This window comes from Oryza glaberrima, chromosome 8, assembly GCF_000147395.1.
Source record: "Oryza glaberrima chromosome 8, OglaRS2, whole genome shotgun sequence".
Taxonomy (NCBI): Eukaryota; Viridiplantae; Streptophyta; class Magnoliopsida; order Poales; family Poaceae; genus Oryza; species Oryza glaberrima.
The window spans coordinates 39,563-51,675 of NC_068333.1; the positions used below are offsets into that span (position 1 = coordinate 39,563).

The window sequence follows — 12,113 nt, forward strand, 5'->3', positions numbered from 1 at the left end:
TATACTGAGAAACGGAGGAAGTAGTATATGAGAAATATTTTTATGGTCGGAATTAAGAAAGTTTGAATGGAAATAGTTCTACTTTTTTGAGGGGATATATATATGTGCTCTGCATTCCGTCCTGTGAAGTACTCCCTCCACTCCATAATATAATGCATAATTTTTTAATGTTCTATAATATAATATAAGGTATGCATGTATGAATGCCATTAACTATAACATATTCTTCATTAAATTACTACTTTTTTAAATCATTCACTCTCACATCCTCTAACTTTATTGGATGCATGCATTATATTTATTATTATGATCTAAACTACAAGATGATAATAATTAATTTTTGGTCTTTAAGTTAAGGGTGGCTGTGTCTTAATGGAGGGAGTAGGAGTACTAGTGTGGTGAAGGAAGAAAGAAAATGAGAAATCACTGCACTTTGACCTTTGAGTAGTACTTACTCCAGTAATAATAATACTCCTACAAATGAGAGAGAGAGAGAGCATAAACTCTAAGTGCGAAACCCAAAACAACAAGAGAAAAAAATAAACAGGAGGGAGGGAGGGAGACAAGGCCACCACCCGCGTGACGAGAAAACATACACATACTCCTGGAGTAGCACAGGTTCGAATTACTACTAGAACAAAGTGGAGTATATTCGGTACTGTTCTCTTAACAAAGAAACAGAATCTTTCTCTTTCTGGAGGAGTCGGGTCGGCGGAGTGGAGGGGATCGGAGCCGGAGGAGGAGGGGGTGCGCCGTCGCGCCGCGCTTTGCCGTCTTCTCGCCCTCGACTCCCTCCCTCATCCTGCGCCGATTTCCGCCTCCCCTCCTCCTCCTCGTCCTGCTGCTGCTTCCGCCGCCCTCCGGTAATCCCTCTCGCCTTTACCTTCTTTTCTCTTCTAGATCTGGAACCTAGGTGCCCTAGGGTTTTCTCTCCGTCTTAAACCTTAATACTACTACCCGCACCCAAAAAAAGGTTGTAGAAATACCATAATACAGACAGTACACTAGTTTATTCCTCAGGTTCAGGTAGGTAGGCTAGGGTATGTTATGTTGTATGGTTTAAAATAATATTGCGACTTCAAATCTATATGCAACTTGATATGCTCTGCTCTGGTCAACCATGGTTTTCTCACATTGTTTTCTGCCTAGTGTAGTAGTATCACTGGGCCTTTTCTTTTTCTTCATGTTTTGGGGGAGGGGGATCCAACTGAAACCCCCCCATGTTAGGTCTCATCTCAAAGGATTATTTATTATTTCGGCAATGTTGCAGCAAGCCACTCATTTATCTCCAGAAAAATAGAGTCCAACTCAAAAATTTGATGAGCGTCATGAGTATAATCATTATGGAGTAGTTAGTAAAACATGCCCCTTGACTACTACTGTGGTTGATGCTGTGCTTGTACGGAAAATGGATGCATATGCTCCTTTTCCTTTTCCTAAGGATCGCACATATTTCAGGACTGATGCGAAAATGTTACCTCGACATGGAATTGCTAGTGCAACAGATGGTGTTGTCAACAGGAGGTCTCCCCGCTTGTTTGGGAGATCATCAGAAAGGAAGAACCCACTCAATGTCCAATTTGTATGTACCATAAATCTGAAGCCCCGCCTCTTTTTTTCTTTTTCTTCCTCCTCTTCTTCTGAGAAGCAATGCCATCTTTGCTAGTGTGTTACAACGTTTGCCTCCTTACCTGATTTCCAGGAACGTCAAGTAGCTCGTCTTGAATCAAGACAGCAGCACCAGAGGTACAGTCCTTTTCTTTTCTACCTGTGTATGCATGGGTTTTATGTCGTAATACCAGATGCTTATGGGTTATTCTCCTTTCTGAACTGGCGTGACCTTCCTTTATAGTGTCTTCTTTTGCTAAATTTTCCATTTTGCTAGCAACTGTGGCTTCATGTATATTTAGTTGTGTGCCTGTGTATCTTGCAGGTGTCGTATCTTCACAGTAATTCCATATAACATCTGTTGTGATTTCAAACCATTCCAACACACGGATGGAAGTAGCCATAGCTCATCCGAACTGGCATCTCCAGAAGATAGCCTTGACCTGTCATCTTCATCATCATCATCCTCGCCACCAATTATTCTCCTTCGTCTTAACGTTCCACATGAATCTAACAAATCATGGGCAGATACTTCACCAGGGCTGCTAGGGGAGAAATCCACAGCATCTAATAGTATCTCCAATTCAGATTTCTTAGGCAACAGCTTTACCAAAACAAGCATGAATGCAGGACATACTGTAAGAAGGAAGAGCAAAAAGAAAAGCAAGAAGCACAAGCAACGTTGTAGGAAGCCAACAGCTGGATCTGAAATTAAATGTAAAGGGAACAACTGTCCTACCCCTGCAATTAGTATGGTTGATTGTGAAGATTCGACACTTTCTCCTAAGTGTGTTGGTGACATACTGTTTGAGGACACTTTCTCACCCAGTTCATCAGTGAAAGAAGCCTCTGAAGAGGCACATGACAGTGAAAATGATGATGATTACCCGGCCTGTTCAGTTGCTTCAGTTTCAAGTGTTTCTTACTGTGATGAGACAGAACTGTATAGACCAACAACAGCATGCCTGGAATTGTTTGGACAGCACAACAAGAGTAACATCAGGTGTTTGGATAATAATTGTAATACCACACTTGTTCATTCATCTCAAGAGACTTGTGCTGGCAGCAGCGGGGACTGTTGGGATGATAACAAGGTTCTGCTGAGTTTCGAGAATGAGCGTGGATCTGATCCATGTGAAACGACAGAATGTTGTTCTAGGGATGGAGTTGGTGATAATTGCAGTAGTCGTATTTGTTCCCCGAATGGTGTTGGTATGCGTAACAGAATCCAGGCAGTCCATTTGTGCAGTGACACTAGCAGTGACAGCGATTTCCATCTAGTAATTTCAAGAAAGAGAGCTAGAAAAGAGAAGAAAATGGCACTTTGGAAGAGTTCCAATGGAGAGCGTTTATCTGCTGCTACATGTGGTCGAAATGACAATTATGTTGGCCGTTCCTCTAGGCAAATTTTCCAGGAACTCAACACTAAGGATTTGTCCTGTAGACAAAACCGTGTTGGCAGTATACATCTTCAACATGGAGTTGTGTTAAAGAACTCCAAGAATACCATTCATAAGCCAAGTAATATTTGCATGCAGGTAGAGCCCCATAGTAGAGTTGCATCGAAGGTTTCCAAACATGCTAGAATCCTCCTTCATTCTTCGAATCCAAAAGAGGACAGCAGCAGAAAATCAAATAGTGATTTTAACAAGTGGAACATTGATTCAGATAAAAAGCTACCAAATGCTATGCACGGTATAAAATCAAATTGCTGTGAGATGAGGTTGGATTCACCTTCTGAAACTACAGCTCCAAAGTTTACAATGGGCAATTGTCCTTCAGAATCTGGTAGATCAACAAATTGTACTGTAGGAGCTCTTCCCTTGCAGAAAAGAGGACTAGGAACTTCGCGTCAAACCAATGATGCCATTGGCACCACTCCTGGACCGCTGTTACCTGGTACAGCTTCATCTCAAGAGCCTCTCTCTGTCTCTCTCTCTTAGCCGTGTGAACAAAAATGAAATACTACTTGGGGGTAGACTTTCTAACACAGAACATGTTTAATGCTCGCCTTTTGTAGGTTCTGGGTCTGCCCAAGCTGACTTAGTGGCTGTTGAATGGAATCACAGCTTCCAAAAGTTATGCAGTGCTGAGATGCTTCTGACTGAGATGTTCAGGGTTGTTGGTGATGCCTATCAAGTGCAAATTTCTGCAGATGCCCACCTGGCTGCCGGTCATCCAATTACTGATCTTGATACATTTATCTATTTGGCAACTCCAGTCATTGGTCATGTACCTTGCATGAAGGGCAGCAATTGTTCAAAGGACCAATTAGTTAATGACTCCATTTGTCAGCAAAATTTGTCTAATATTTCCTTGAGGAGCATATGGGAATGGTATGAAGAGCCAGGGTGCTATGGGTTGGAAGTGAGAGCTTGTAATGATCTCAGTCCAGAGACATCATTCTGCAACAGTTCAGAGTTCTGTGCATACTTTGTACCTTACTTATCTGCTGTTCAGTTGTTTGGGTGGTCTAGGAAAAGTATGAATCACAGTTTCGGCATTGGTGGGGGTGAGACATCAAATACTGGAAGCTCTCTGTGTTCTCACCCTGTATCTGCAAGGTTGCTCCGACCATTTGAGCAAAGTATGCGCTTGTCAGAATCATTTTCCTCTATACAAGATCATGGAGAAGTCATTTTTGAGTACTTTGAAACAGAGCAGCCTTCTTTTCGGCCTCCATTATTTGAAAAGTAAGTTCTGCTCATGTCTTTTGTACATTTACAAACTCTTAAGCATGGAACCAAATACTAGAGTTTGGCCGCTTTCTTAACTTGTCCTTTTCCGTAAGTTTGTTGCATTGTAGTTCTTGTAAATAATTTCATGACTCTTCAATCTGGTGTCTGCCTCAAAAATGCTCTCCGGGTTCATGACTGTAAATGATCCCCATTAACTTTGTTAGAAACAGGAAAGAAAGTTTAGTGATTAATTCAGGCAAGGAAACTCAATGGTTTTCTGTTATGACTTATGACCAGTATGATATTTTAAACTATTATTGGGTTTGTGAACAATGACGCTTTGTCCCATTCAAGTGGGTGGAGGCATTTTGGTTCCCTCTGAAACATGGAGTACATGTTGTGGTGATGCAAAGTGATTCAATTGATTGGACTGCTTCTTACCTAACATCATAAGTTGCCAATGGATTATTCAAAAGAGCTTTCACTTCGATTCTAAATATTAGTTGTTTTTAGCTTTTCCACCTCTTTTCTGAAGTCTAAGTTATCCTAGAACTTCCTAGGCACATTACCCTCTTTTCTTCCTTCTTTGATCTTGCTAAATAAATACTAAATGCCATCACTCATGAATAAATTATCCATTTTTTTCCAACTTGAAAACAATAAGGGAAACAAAGTATATATACATATACTTTGTATATTGAAGGACTTTTTAAGACTAATATATACATATGGTCTCCATATTTCTAAGACAGATATTTTAGAAATAATTCATAGTCAAAGATTTAAAGTTTGACATCAGCCATTGTCCAAAACGACAAGTATTATCAACCCGGAGGGAACTTCTTAATTCTTCTGGGCAAGTCCATAATTTCATATTTGGTGCTGCCTTTCTAACGTCAGCGCTTGTCTCTTGAACCAATTTGGATATTGAATTGTTGTTCGTCAGCCATGGTTGTTTCGGTCTACCTTTTTCTGTATTAATCTTGCTGCAACCTAATGTAGGATCAAGGAGCTTGTTAGCAGTGTAAACGTATCTGGCCATCAAATATTTGGGGATCCTGAAAAGCTGCAAAATGTGAAATTATGTGATCTTCACCCGGCTTCATGGTTTGATCCCGATACCTAATGTGCTCTGCAATGCATACTGAACTTCTAATGTTGTTGGTGTTAATTATTCCCTTGGTTATTTGGCACCTATTGATCATGTCGATATGTTCAATTCTAGGTTCAGTGTTGCCTGGTATCCTGTTTACCGTGTACCTCATGGGAAATTGCGTGCAGCATTTTTGACCTACCATTCACTGGGTAAACTGGTTCCACAGAAAGGCTCCCCAGATTTGACTGGTCTAGGTAGCCGTATTGTTTCTCCAGTTTTTGGGCTGCAGAGTTACAATGACAAGGTAGCATTCGACTCCTTTTATGAGTGTAGCAACTTTACTGAATGTATCTAGCATATAGCTCCTGACTTTATTATTATTAATACGATACGATGGGGATCTTGAAATAAGATCAAGATAATTGAGAGCCATCTGCCAATATACAGATGCAAATCAAACTGAGAAGTCCAGAGAATACAGATGTAACTGAATTATCAGTTACTCGGCAAAAAAGACTATTGATTGGTTGATTTCCCGCTATATGCCCTTGGTTACTCACCAAAAGAGTTTTTTAATACTCTGTGTTCGTTATCATGATCTCATTCTATATTTGGTAGAAAAAGGGATGTATTTGCGGTGAGGAAACCATCGCATTAATTATAAAGAACTATGTGGTAAAAGCCAAAGCTTAAAAGTAGAGAGGAAAATTGATGTGGATATAGGTAAATATGTTAATAATGATGGAATTATTTAGAATCAATTTTCATTCATTTTTTGTTTATCCAACAAGAGTGAATTGCAACGGTCTCCTTTTTAAAACCATATCTTCCAAAGATGTTAAAAATCAGACCTATGTGTGGTATTTGGTTGGAAACAGATGCACAACTTGATACACGAGCTTTACATGAGAGAATTTATTGTTAAGTTTACCTACTTTTGAGTGGTAGTGGTAAAAAAGCACCTTGCTTTACTTTGTTATTAGTTTTCCTTTTGGAAATTGATGCATAATAACTCAGCTTGACTAACCTCTTGTGTTATAGGGAGAGCAGTGGTTTCAGCTGAGGCGTCCAGATTCGAAGCAACTGCAAATAGATGGTGAGTCATCAAAGGGCAGCCGTGCTGAAGTTCTGAAAGAGAGGCTGAGGACACTGCAGCGGGGTGCACTGGCCGCAGCAAGGGCTGTGGTTCCCAAGGGAGGTGGGGAATCCGTGAACTGCCACCCAGACTATGAGTTCTTCCTGTCTCGATGTACTTAAGGCACAGGCATTCCAAAGAAAGTGCGATCCACTCCCCAGAAAAGAAAAAAGAAGAGAGGGGATTGTTGGTAGGATAATTCACTAACCAGAGGCCGGCTATAGTATTATTAGCTTATAATTCACTAACATGTAGAAGAAGTGAAGAGAGAGAGAGAGAGAGGGGCGGGCACAAGCACAATGGCCTCCCTTGTATAGAAAGACAGACAGACTAGTAACCCGACATAACATAACCTAACCCTGATACCAGTGCAAACCGTTACCAGAGTTTTAGACTTGGTAGATTGGCAGTGTCCAAGATGTTTTTTTTTTTTATTGGGGGGGGGGGGGGGGGGTATGGCAAGGGATTTTGTGTTTTTGGTTTTTCTGGAGGGTGCAGAAGGAAAAGGAGGAAAGTTGGGGTTGTGTAGCTACAAGCTAGTGTACATTTGGGGGCTTTGATGAAAAGAATGCATACAGAGATACTGAAGCTGGCGTACCTTATTGGTTTGTATTGCGTTGTTTTGCACTTTTGTTTGTTGTGTATGAGAATCATACAGAAGCTGGGTGCAATGCAAATGATGTGAAGAAGAAGCAAAGCCACTGTATACTAGTAGTAGCTGCTTTCAGTTGAGCCTCAGCCTCCTATTGTTGTTGCTGCTTGATGCTTGCTGTTACCCCTGAATTGAATTCTGAAACCGAATGAACAACGGACCTGCAAAGTCGTGGACACGTACACTCGACTCTTTGGCAGTGGAGACTGAACAACCCAGTCGAAAGAAAACTTAAACAAGCTGAAAAAACAAGGAATCGAAAGTTTCTTTCTGTTGGCAATAATTAATTATATAATTACTACTACTTACTACTCCTTCTGTTCCAATATGTAGTAATCCAGGATGGGATTAGATCATCTTAGAACTTCTAAAGTTCTAATCCCATACTAGCTTGCTACATATTGGGATGGAGGGAGTACGCCAGTAGGAAATTCGTATAGGCCAGGCCCGGCCCAGCCCAGCCCAGTGCAGCTTCTGATGCTACCTCCGTCGTCGTCTTCCTCCTCCGTCCGGGTACTCCTCTTCACGTTAGTACTCCTCCCCTACCACACTAGGGCTAGGGAAGGGAAGGGATTCGATTCTCCTCCGCTCCACATCAAAATCGAGCAAGCCCAAGGCGGAAGGCGCCCTGCTTCTCCTTCTTCTCTGCCTCAACCTACCGTCGCCGAGATGTAGGATTTCCCCTCATCCTCCTCTTCTTCTTTTTCTTTGAAACCCTAACTTTTCTTTTTTGCTACTGCTAGATTAGACTAGATGGCCGCAAAATCGAAACCCTCCAAGATCTCCATTTTCGGGGCCAAAGCTGGATTTCTCATACCCAAGAACAAGCTCCCTGGCTCACTCGTTGCCCGTTCCAGTTCCAACGCGAAGAATGAATCACCTACTGCTTCTTCTTCTTCTGCTGCTTCCTCCAACTCCAAGTCCAAGGAAGACAACAACAACAACTCTACTCAAAGAAACACTAAATGGGGCCCGGATCTCACCCTGGATCCTGCCGTCAGAAAATCCAGAGCTTCGGCCTACCAGGTTGCTTGCTTCTACTCCTCCTATTTATATTTGCTTTGCTATCAGTAGCTTGTAAAACCACTATCTACTTTGACTATATGCAACCCACCATGCATCCCTAATATTATTGCAATGCAGCAATCTTTACCCCTAATACCTAGCATGACTTGACTCTAGTTGGATCCCTCCATTTAGGCATTTTTAATCAATCCCTAGAATCCTCTCTGATATTAGTATTATTCACAAATTGCCTCAGGCTTAATGCAAGTTATTTCTGCTCGCCTTCTGTTGTAAGGGTTATAACTTTGGATCATGTGTCCTTCAAATAACCAACCGTTTCTCATCCTTTTACGGGGATCTTGTTACTACACAATGAATGCTAAAGTAACCTATTGAGTTTCCTGTAATATTATCCTCGTAATTCTCTCATGCTGGCAGCTTCAATTGCCGTATGTCATTAAGTCATATTACTGCATAAGCAGAGTCGACTGGAGCAAATTACCAAGGAGCTGATATCGGGATCCCTGGAGATAAGTGAAAATGAAGGCTCGATATCTACTGCAAGGGGCTCAAACTCTGATGGTGCTAACAATGAGAAAGAGAATGTGGTACTACTAAACTTACTTAGGCCCCCTTTTAAATTTTTTCTTCTTTTCATTCCCTACCGTCTATAAACTACTACTGATAGTGTGAAGCATTTTGGATCTCGTCCTCCATTGTATCACAATTTTTCTATTGAAGGCATGCTGGTTTGTGGCTATGATAAGATATTTCGAACAATTATACGCTCTTATTTGATAAGTCTCTCTTTCCTTTTTCGTGTACCAGCAGGGAATGGTTGAGCTCTTGGAACTTGAAAGAAGAGAAATTATTGGTCAGTGAAGTTTTCCTTTCGTATTGCCATCTTACTGCTTCATATTTTGTGGGGAATGTGATACAGAGATTTGTACCATGTCTCAAAAATATTTTGTGTTATTTAACTCGATTGTATATCATCTTTAGGTGAAATACTCCATTTAAATCCAGGATATAAGGCTCCTGAAGACTACAAGCCTTTACTCAAGGAAACAAAAATCCCTTTACCTGTATGTAAAATATTGCCCCTCAATGCTTATTTAGTGGTTTGCATTTGCATCACTAGTTGTTTCCTTGTTCGTGGACATGCTTACTGCTTATCTATTTACTTTTACCTCAAGATGATCTTTTGTATAATCTTGAGCTTCTCCATGAATTGTTGCGCACCAAGAGGAGTTTCTTTCTTTTTAGTTCAATTTGTTACAGTGATTTTTACCAGTGCTTGCTTGGTACAAATGTGTGGCAGTTTCAGCAGAATGTGTGCTACAGTAGCGTGCCATCCACTCATTTATGATACATAGTAATTAATTTATATCTTTAAACAAATCTTCGTAGATACAACATTTGGATGACTAAAGTATGGTGCATTCTGTGCTGTTGCCTATTGTAGACAAAAACATATCCAGGGCATAATATAATTGGAGTTCTTATGGGACCTGAGAGCAATGCCCAGAAGCGACTACAGGAAGTATGAACTAGACAGCTTATAGTTTTATTTTATCGAAACTTACACGATAACAGCACTCCTATATCTATTGGGAACTGATTGTGTTTACTTTTATGTATGCAGGAAACCGGAGCTAAAATACGAGTATATGGGATTAAGAGAACCAACGGAGAGAAGGTAAATTGGTTTTCTTGATTCTCTGAATCTTTATTCCATGCTCCGTTGTTCAAGCTCTACAGCACATCTGTTTCTTGTGCGTTTACCTTAGGGAACCTAAAATTGTTATTTCTGCTCAGAGTGAGATTCGCCAAGCAGACATAGGTGAAGTGCAAGGTGCTTATGAAGACCTGTACATAAATGTCTCAGCTGACACTCATGACAAAGTAGATGCTGCGACTGCACTGATTGAGCTGCTTCTTACTCCTGTCTCTGTAAGTCCATCAACTTGGTCCTCCTCTTGACGAATTATTATAGTATGCTTTCAGTTGACCACCTCAAATTTCTATCTCACCAGATAAATTCAAGGGCTATTGAAGCAAATGCTACTGTTTCATCAGCAGTTAGCTCAGGCGGTGCAGATTTAGCTGACCTGCGGCAGGTGCAGAACAACAGTTCTCAGCCAGGTTTTCTTCAGTACCAATCACATGATGCTCACTGGCTATCTACTTCCCAAGCCAATGCTCCACCAATTCCTTCCTCTGAGCCTCCGCCGAGTGCATTACCTAACAATTCTTTTCCGCTTCAGCCTCCTGGCGGTTCTTTGAGTACGCTTTCATACACAGGACCACCACCTCTTATGAATATCATGCCAAGAAACCCATTGCCTATTCCTGGACCTCAGCCATTGGTGTCAAACGCTCAACAACCTCCGCTTCAATTCCAAGCAAACCCCTCAATTGGGCCTCCCTTTGGTAGACCCCCTGGAATTGTAAGCCCGCAACTAACTCCATCTTCCACATTGCCGCGGTCTGTTAGACCTCTTCAAACACCCCATGCATCTGGAGGATGGCTAAATTTTTCTTCTGTTCCAGTGCAATCTCAGAGGCCTTCACCAGCTTTTATGCCAGTGAGACCTCCTATTTCCGTGTCTCCTCTTGTTTCAAGTCCACAGCTGGAAGGTGCCGCTGTTCCATCGTTTCCTCGTCAATCAAATATCTCCACGAGCTATGGCACTCAGCATCATCCATCAGGCGCAAGCTTTGCACCTTCAGCAACAATGCCTTCCATACCTCCTGGTGCCCCCCAATTGTCACCTCAGGGTCCTTCCTCAATGCCAGTGCTGTCGTCTCCTGCTGGGTTAACAACACAGCCACCTTATCCGCTGCCGATGCAAATGCGTCCTCCCATGGCAACACCTGCTCAAATGAGAGGCCCGCCTTCACCTTTCCCTCAGGCTGGGCCAACTCCTGGCATGCCACCTGCTGGCGGGTTTGGTGTGCCTGGTTCTGGAAACATGACCGCTATGAGGCCACCACGCCCAAGCAGCGGTGATTTTACCTTTCGGCCTCTTGTGTCAGCTTCACCAACACCAGAGCTTGGAGCATCAGGCAGTCAAGTGCCATTATTCCATCCTGGCAACCAGAGACCACCTATGGCGCGAGTTGAAGGTTTCCAAAGGCCTATTGATATGGGTCATCAGGGCCGGGCGTATGCCACTGGTCCACCGCATCCACATCAACATCCACATTCACATGCACACTTTGGTGGTGGAGGCTTCCTCCCAAGGAATCCAGCTGCATCTGCGCTTCAATCGGCAGGGACAAGGGGGTTTGTTGGAGCTTTCCCTCTCCCGCCAGCGGCAGTTGAAGCACAACGGCCGTTTCATGTGTTGGCACAAGCACAACAGAAGCCAATATACGATCCATTTGTGCCGAGTGGTGCAGTAATGTCAGGAGGACCTGGAGGTGGAGGAGGAAGAAAAAGGAAGACGGAGGATGACAAGGCTGAGTACGAGGATCTCATGGCGTCCGTTGGTGTCAAGTGACATATGCTCTTTCTTTCTTGAGAAGAGTTGGGATCTTTCTTTCTTTCTTGAGAAGAGTTCATTTGCTACTAGTTGACTTTATTAGACTACACTAGACTAGAAGAGTATAGGATGAGTAATTTTGGCATTAAAGGATAGTAGAAGAGAAGAATGACTGAATGTTTGTTTGTCTGTTATTGATCACTTGTATGTTTTGGTATATTGATCGATGATGAAATTAAAGCATCGTAATGTCTTGTTTCCTCCTCTTATGTTGTCCTGTTTGGAGAAAATTAAGGAAAATCTTTGATGCATTATTTATGCTATGCTAGCGGCTGCTGCTGTGCTTGCTATGATTGATGATTCCAGAAATAAAATGCAAAACCTGTGTGTGTACTGTGTACTGTGTAGTGTAGTTCATCATCTTCTGCTATGACTGACTGATGGATAGAAG

At 42.1% G+C, this 12,113-nt stretch overlaps 2 protein-coding genes across 6 annotated transcripts; both read left to right on the forward strand.

Annotated features, from left to right (window-relative positions):
* The first annotated feature begins 513 nt into the window (after nt 1-513).
* On the forward strand, nt 514-7,388 carry LOC127782436 (uncharacterized). 3 transcript variants are annotated; one of them, XM_052309619.1, is made up of 9 exons: nt 514-618; nt 701-863; nt 1,459-1,582; nt 1,703-1,746; nt 1,934-3,507; nt 3,629-4,301; nt 5,289-5,393; nt 5,512-5,686; nt 6,424-7,388. In XM_052309619.1, the coding sequence occupies exons 3-9, from the start codon at nt 1,472-1,474 to the stop codon at nt 6,637-6,639; spliced, it is 2,898 nt and encodes a 965-aa protein (XP_052165579.1). In that variant the 5' UTR covers nt 514-618; nt 701-863; nt 1,459-1,471; the 3' UTR covers nt 6,640-7,388. The 3 variants fall into 3 exon arrangements, with proteins under 3 accessions (XP_052165579.1, XP_052165578.1, XP_052165580.1); XM_052309618.1 differs by lacking the exon at nt 514-618 and having other exon boundaries at nt 625-863; nt 6,424-7,387; XM_052309620.1 differs by lacking the exon at nt 514-618 and having other exon boundaries at nt 641-863; nt 1,442-1,582; nt 6,424-7,385.
* Nucleotides 7,389-7,622: 234 nt separating this feature from the next.
* LOC127783360 (uncharacterized) lies at nt 7,623-11,925 on the forward strand. Of its 3 annotated transcripts, none has more exons than XM_052310618.1 (9): nt 7,623-7,840; nt 7,913-8,195; nt 8,657-8,782; nt 9,006-9,048; nt 9,177-9,259; nt 9,640-9,717; nt 9,820-9,873; nt 9,993-10,127; nt 10,211-11,925. In XM_052310618.1, exons 2-9 carry the CDS (start codon nt 7,923-7,925, stop codon nt 11,678-11,680), a joined length of 2,262 nt encoding a protein of 753 aa, XP_052166578.1. In that variant the 5' UTR covers nt 7,623-7,840; nt 7,913-7,922; the 3' UTR covers nt 11,681-11,925. The 3 variants fall into 3 exon arrangements, with proteins under 3 accessions (XP_052166578.1, XP_052166577.1, XP_052166576.1); XM_052310617.1 differs by having other exon boundaries at nt 7,918-8,195; nt 9,003-9,048; XM_052310616.1 differs by having other exon boundaries at nt 7,624-7,840; nt 9,003-9,048.
* The last annotated feature ends 188 nt before the right edge of the window (nt 11,926-12,113 follow it).

Bases quoted from the DNA above. Each gene is read 5' to 3' on its own strand.
- LOC127782436 (XM_052309619.1), top strand. From the start codon at position 1,472: ATGTTACCTCGACATGGAATTGCTAGTGCAACAGATGGTGTTGTCAAC. The intron at 1,583-1,702 runs GTATGTACCATA...CCTGATTTCCAG, and splicing joins ACCCACTCAATGTCCAATTT to GAACGTCAAGTAGCTCGTCT. The intron at 5,394-5,511 runs GTTTGATCCCGA...GTTCAATTCTAG, and splicing joins GATCTTCACCCGGCTTCATG to GTTCAGTGTTGCCTGGTATC.
- LOC127783360 (XM_052310617.1), top strand. From the start codon at position 7,923: ATGGCCGCAAAATCGAAACCCTCCAAGATCTCCATTTTCGGGGCCAAA. The intron at 9,260-9,639 runs GTATGTAAAATA...TGCCTATTGTAG, and splicing joins AAACAAAAATCCCTTTACCT to ACAAAAACATATCCAGGGCA. The intron at 9,718-9,819 runs GTATGAACTAGA...TTATGTATGCAG, and splicing joins CCCAGAAGCGACTACAGGAA to GAAACCGGAGCTAAAATACG.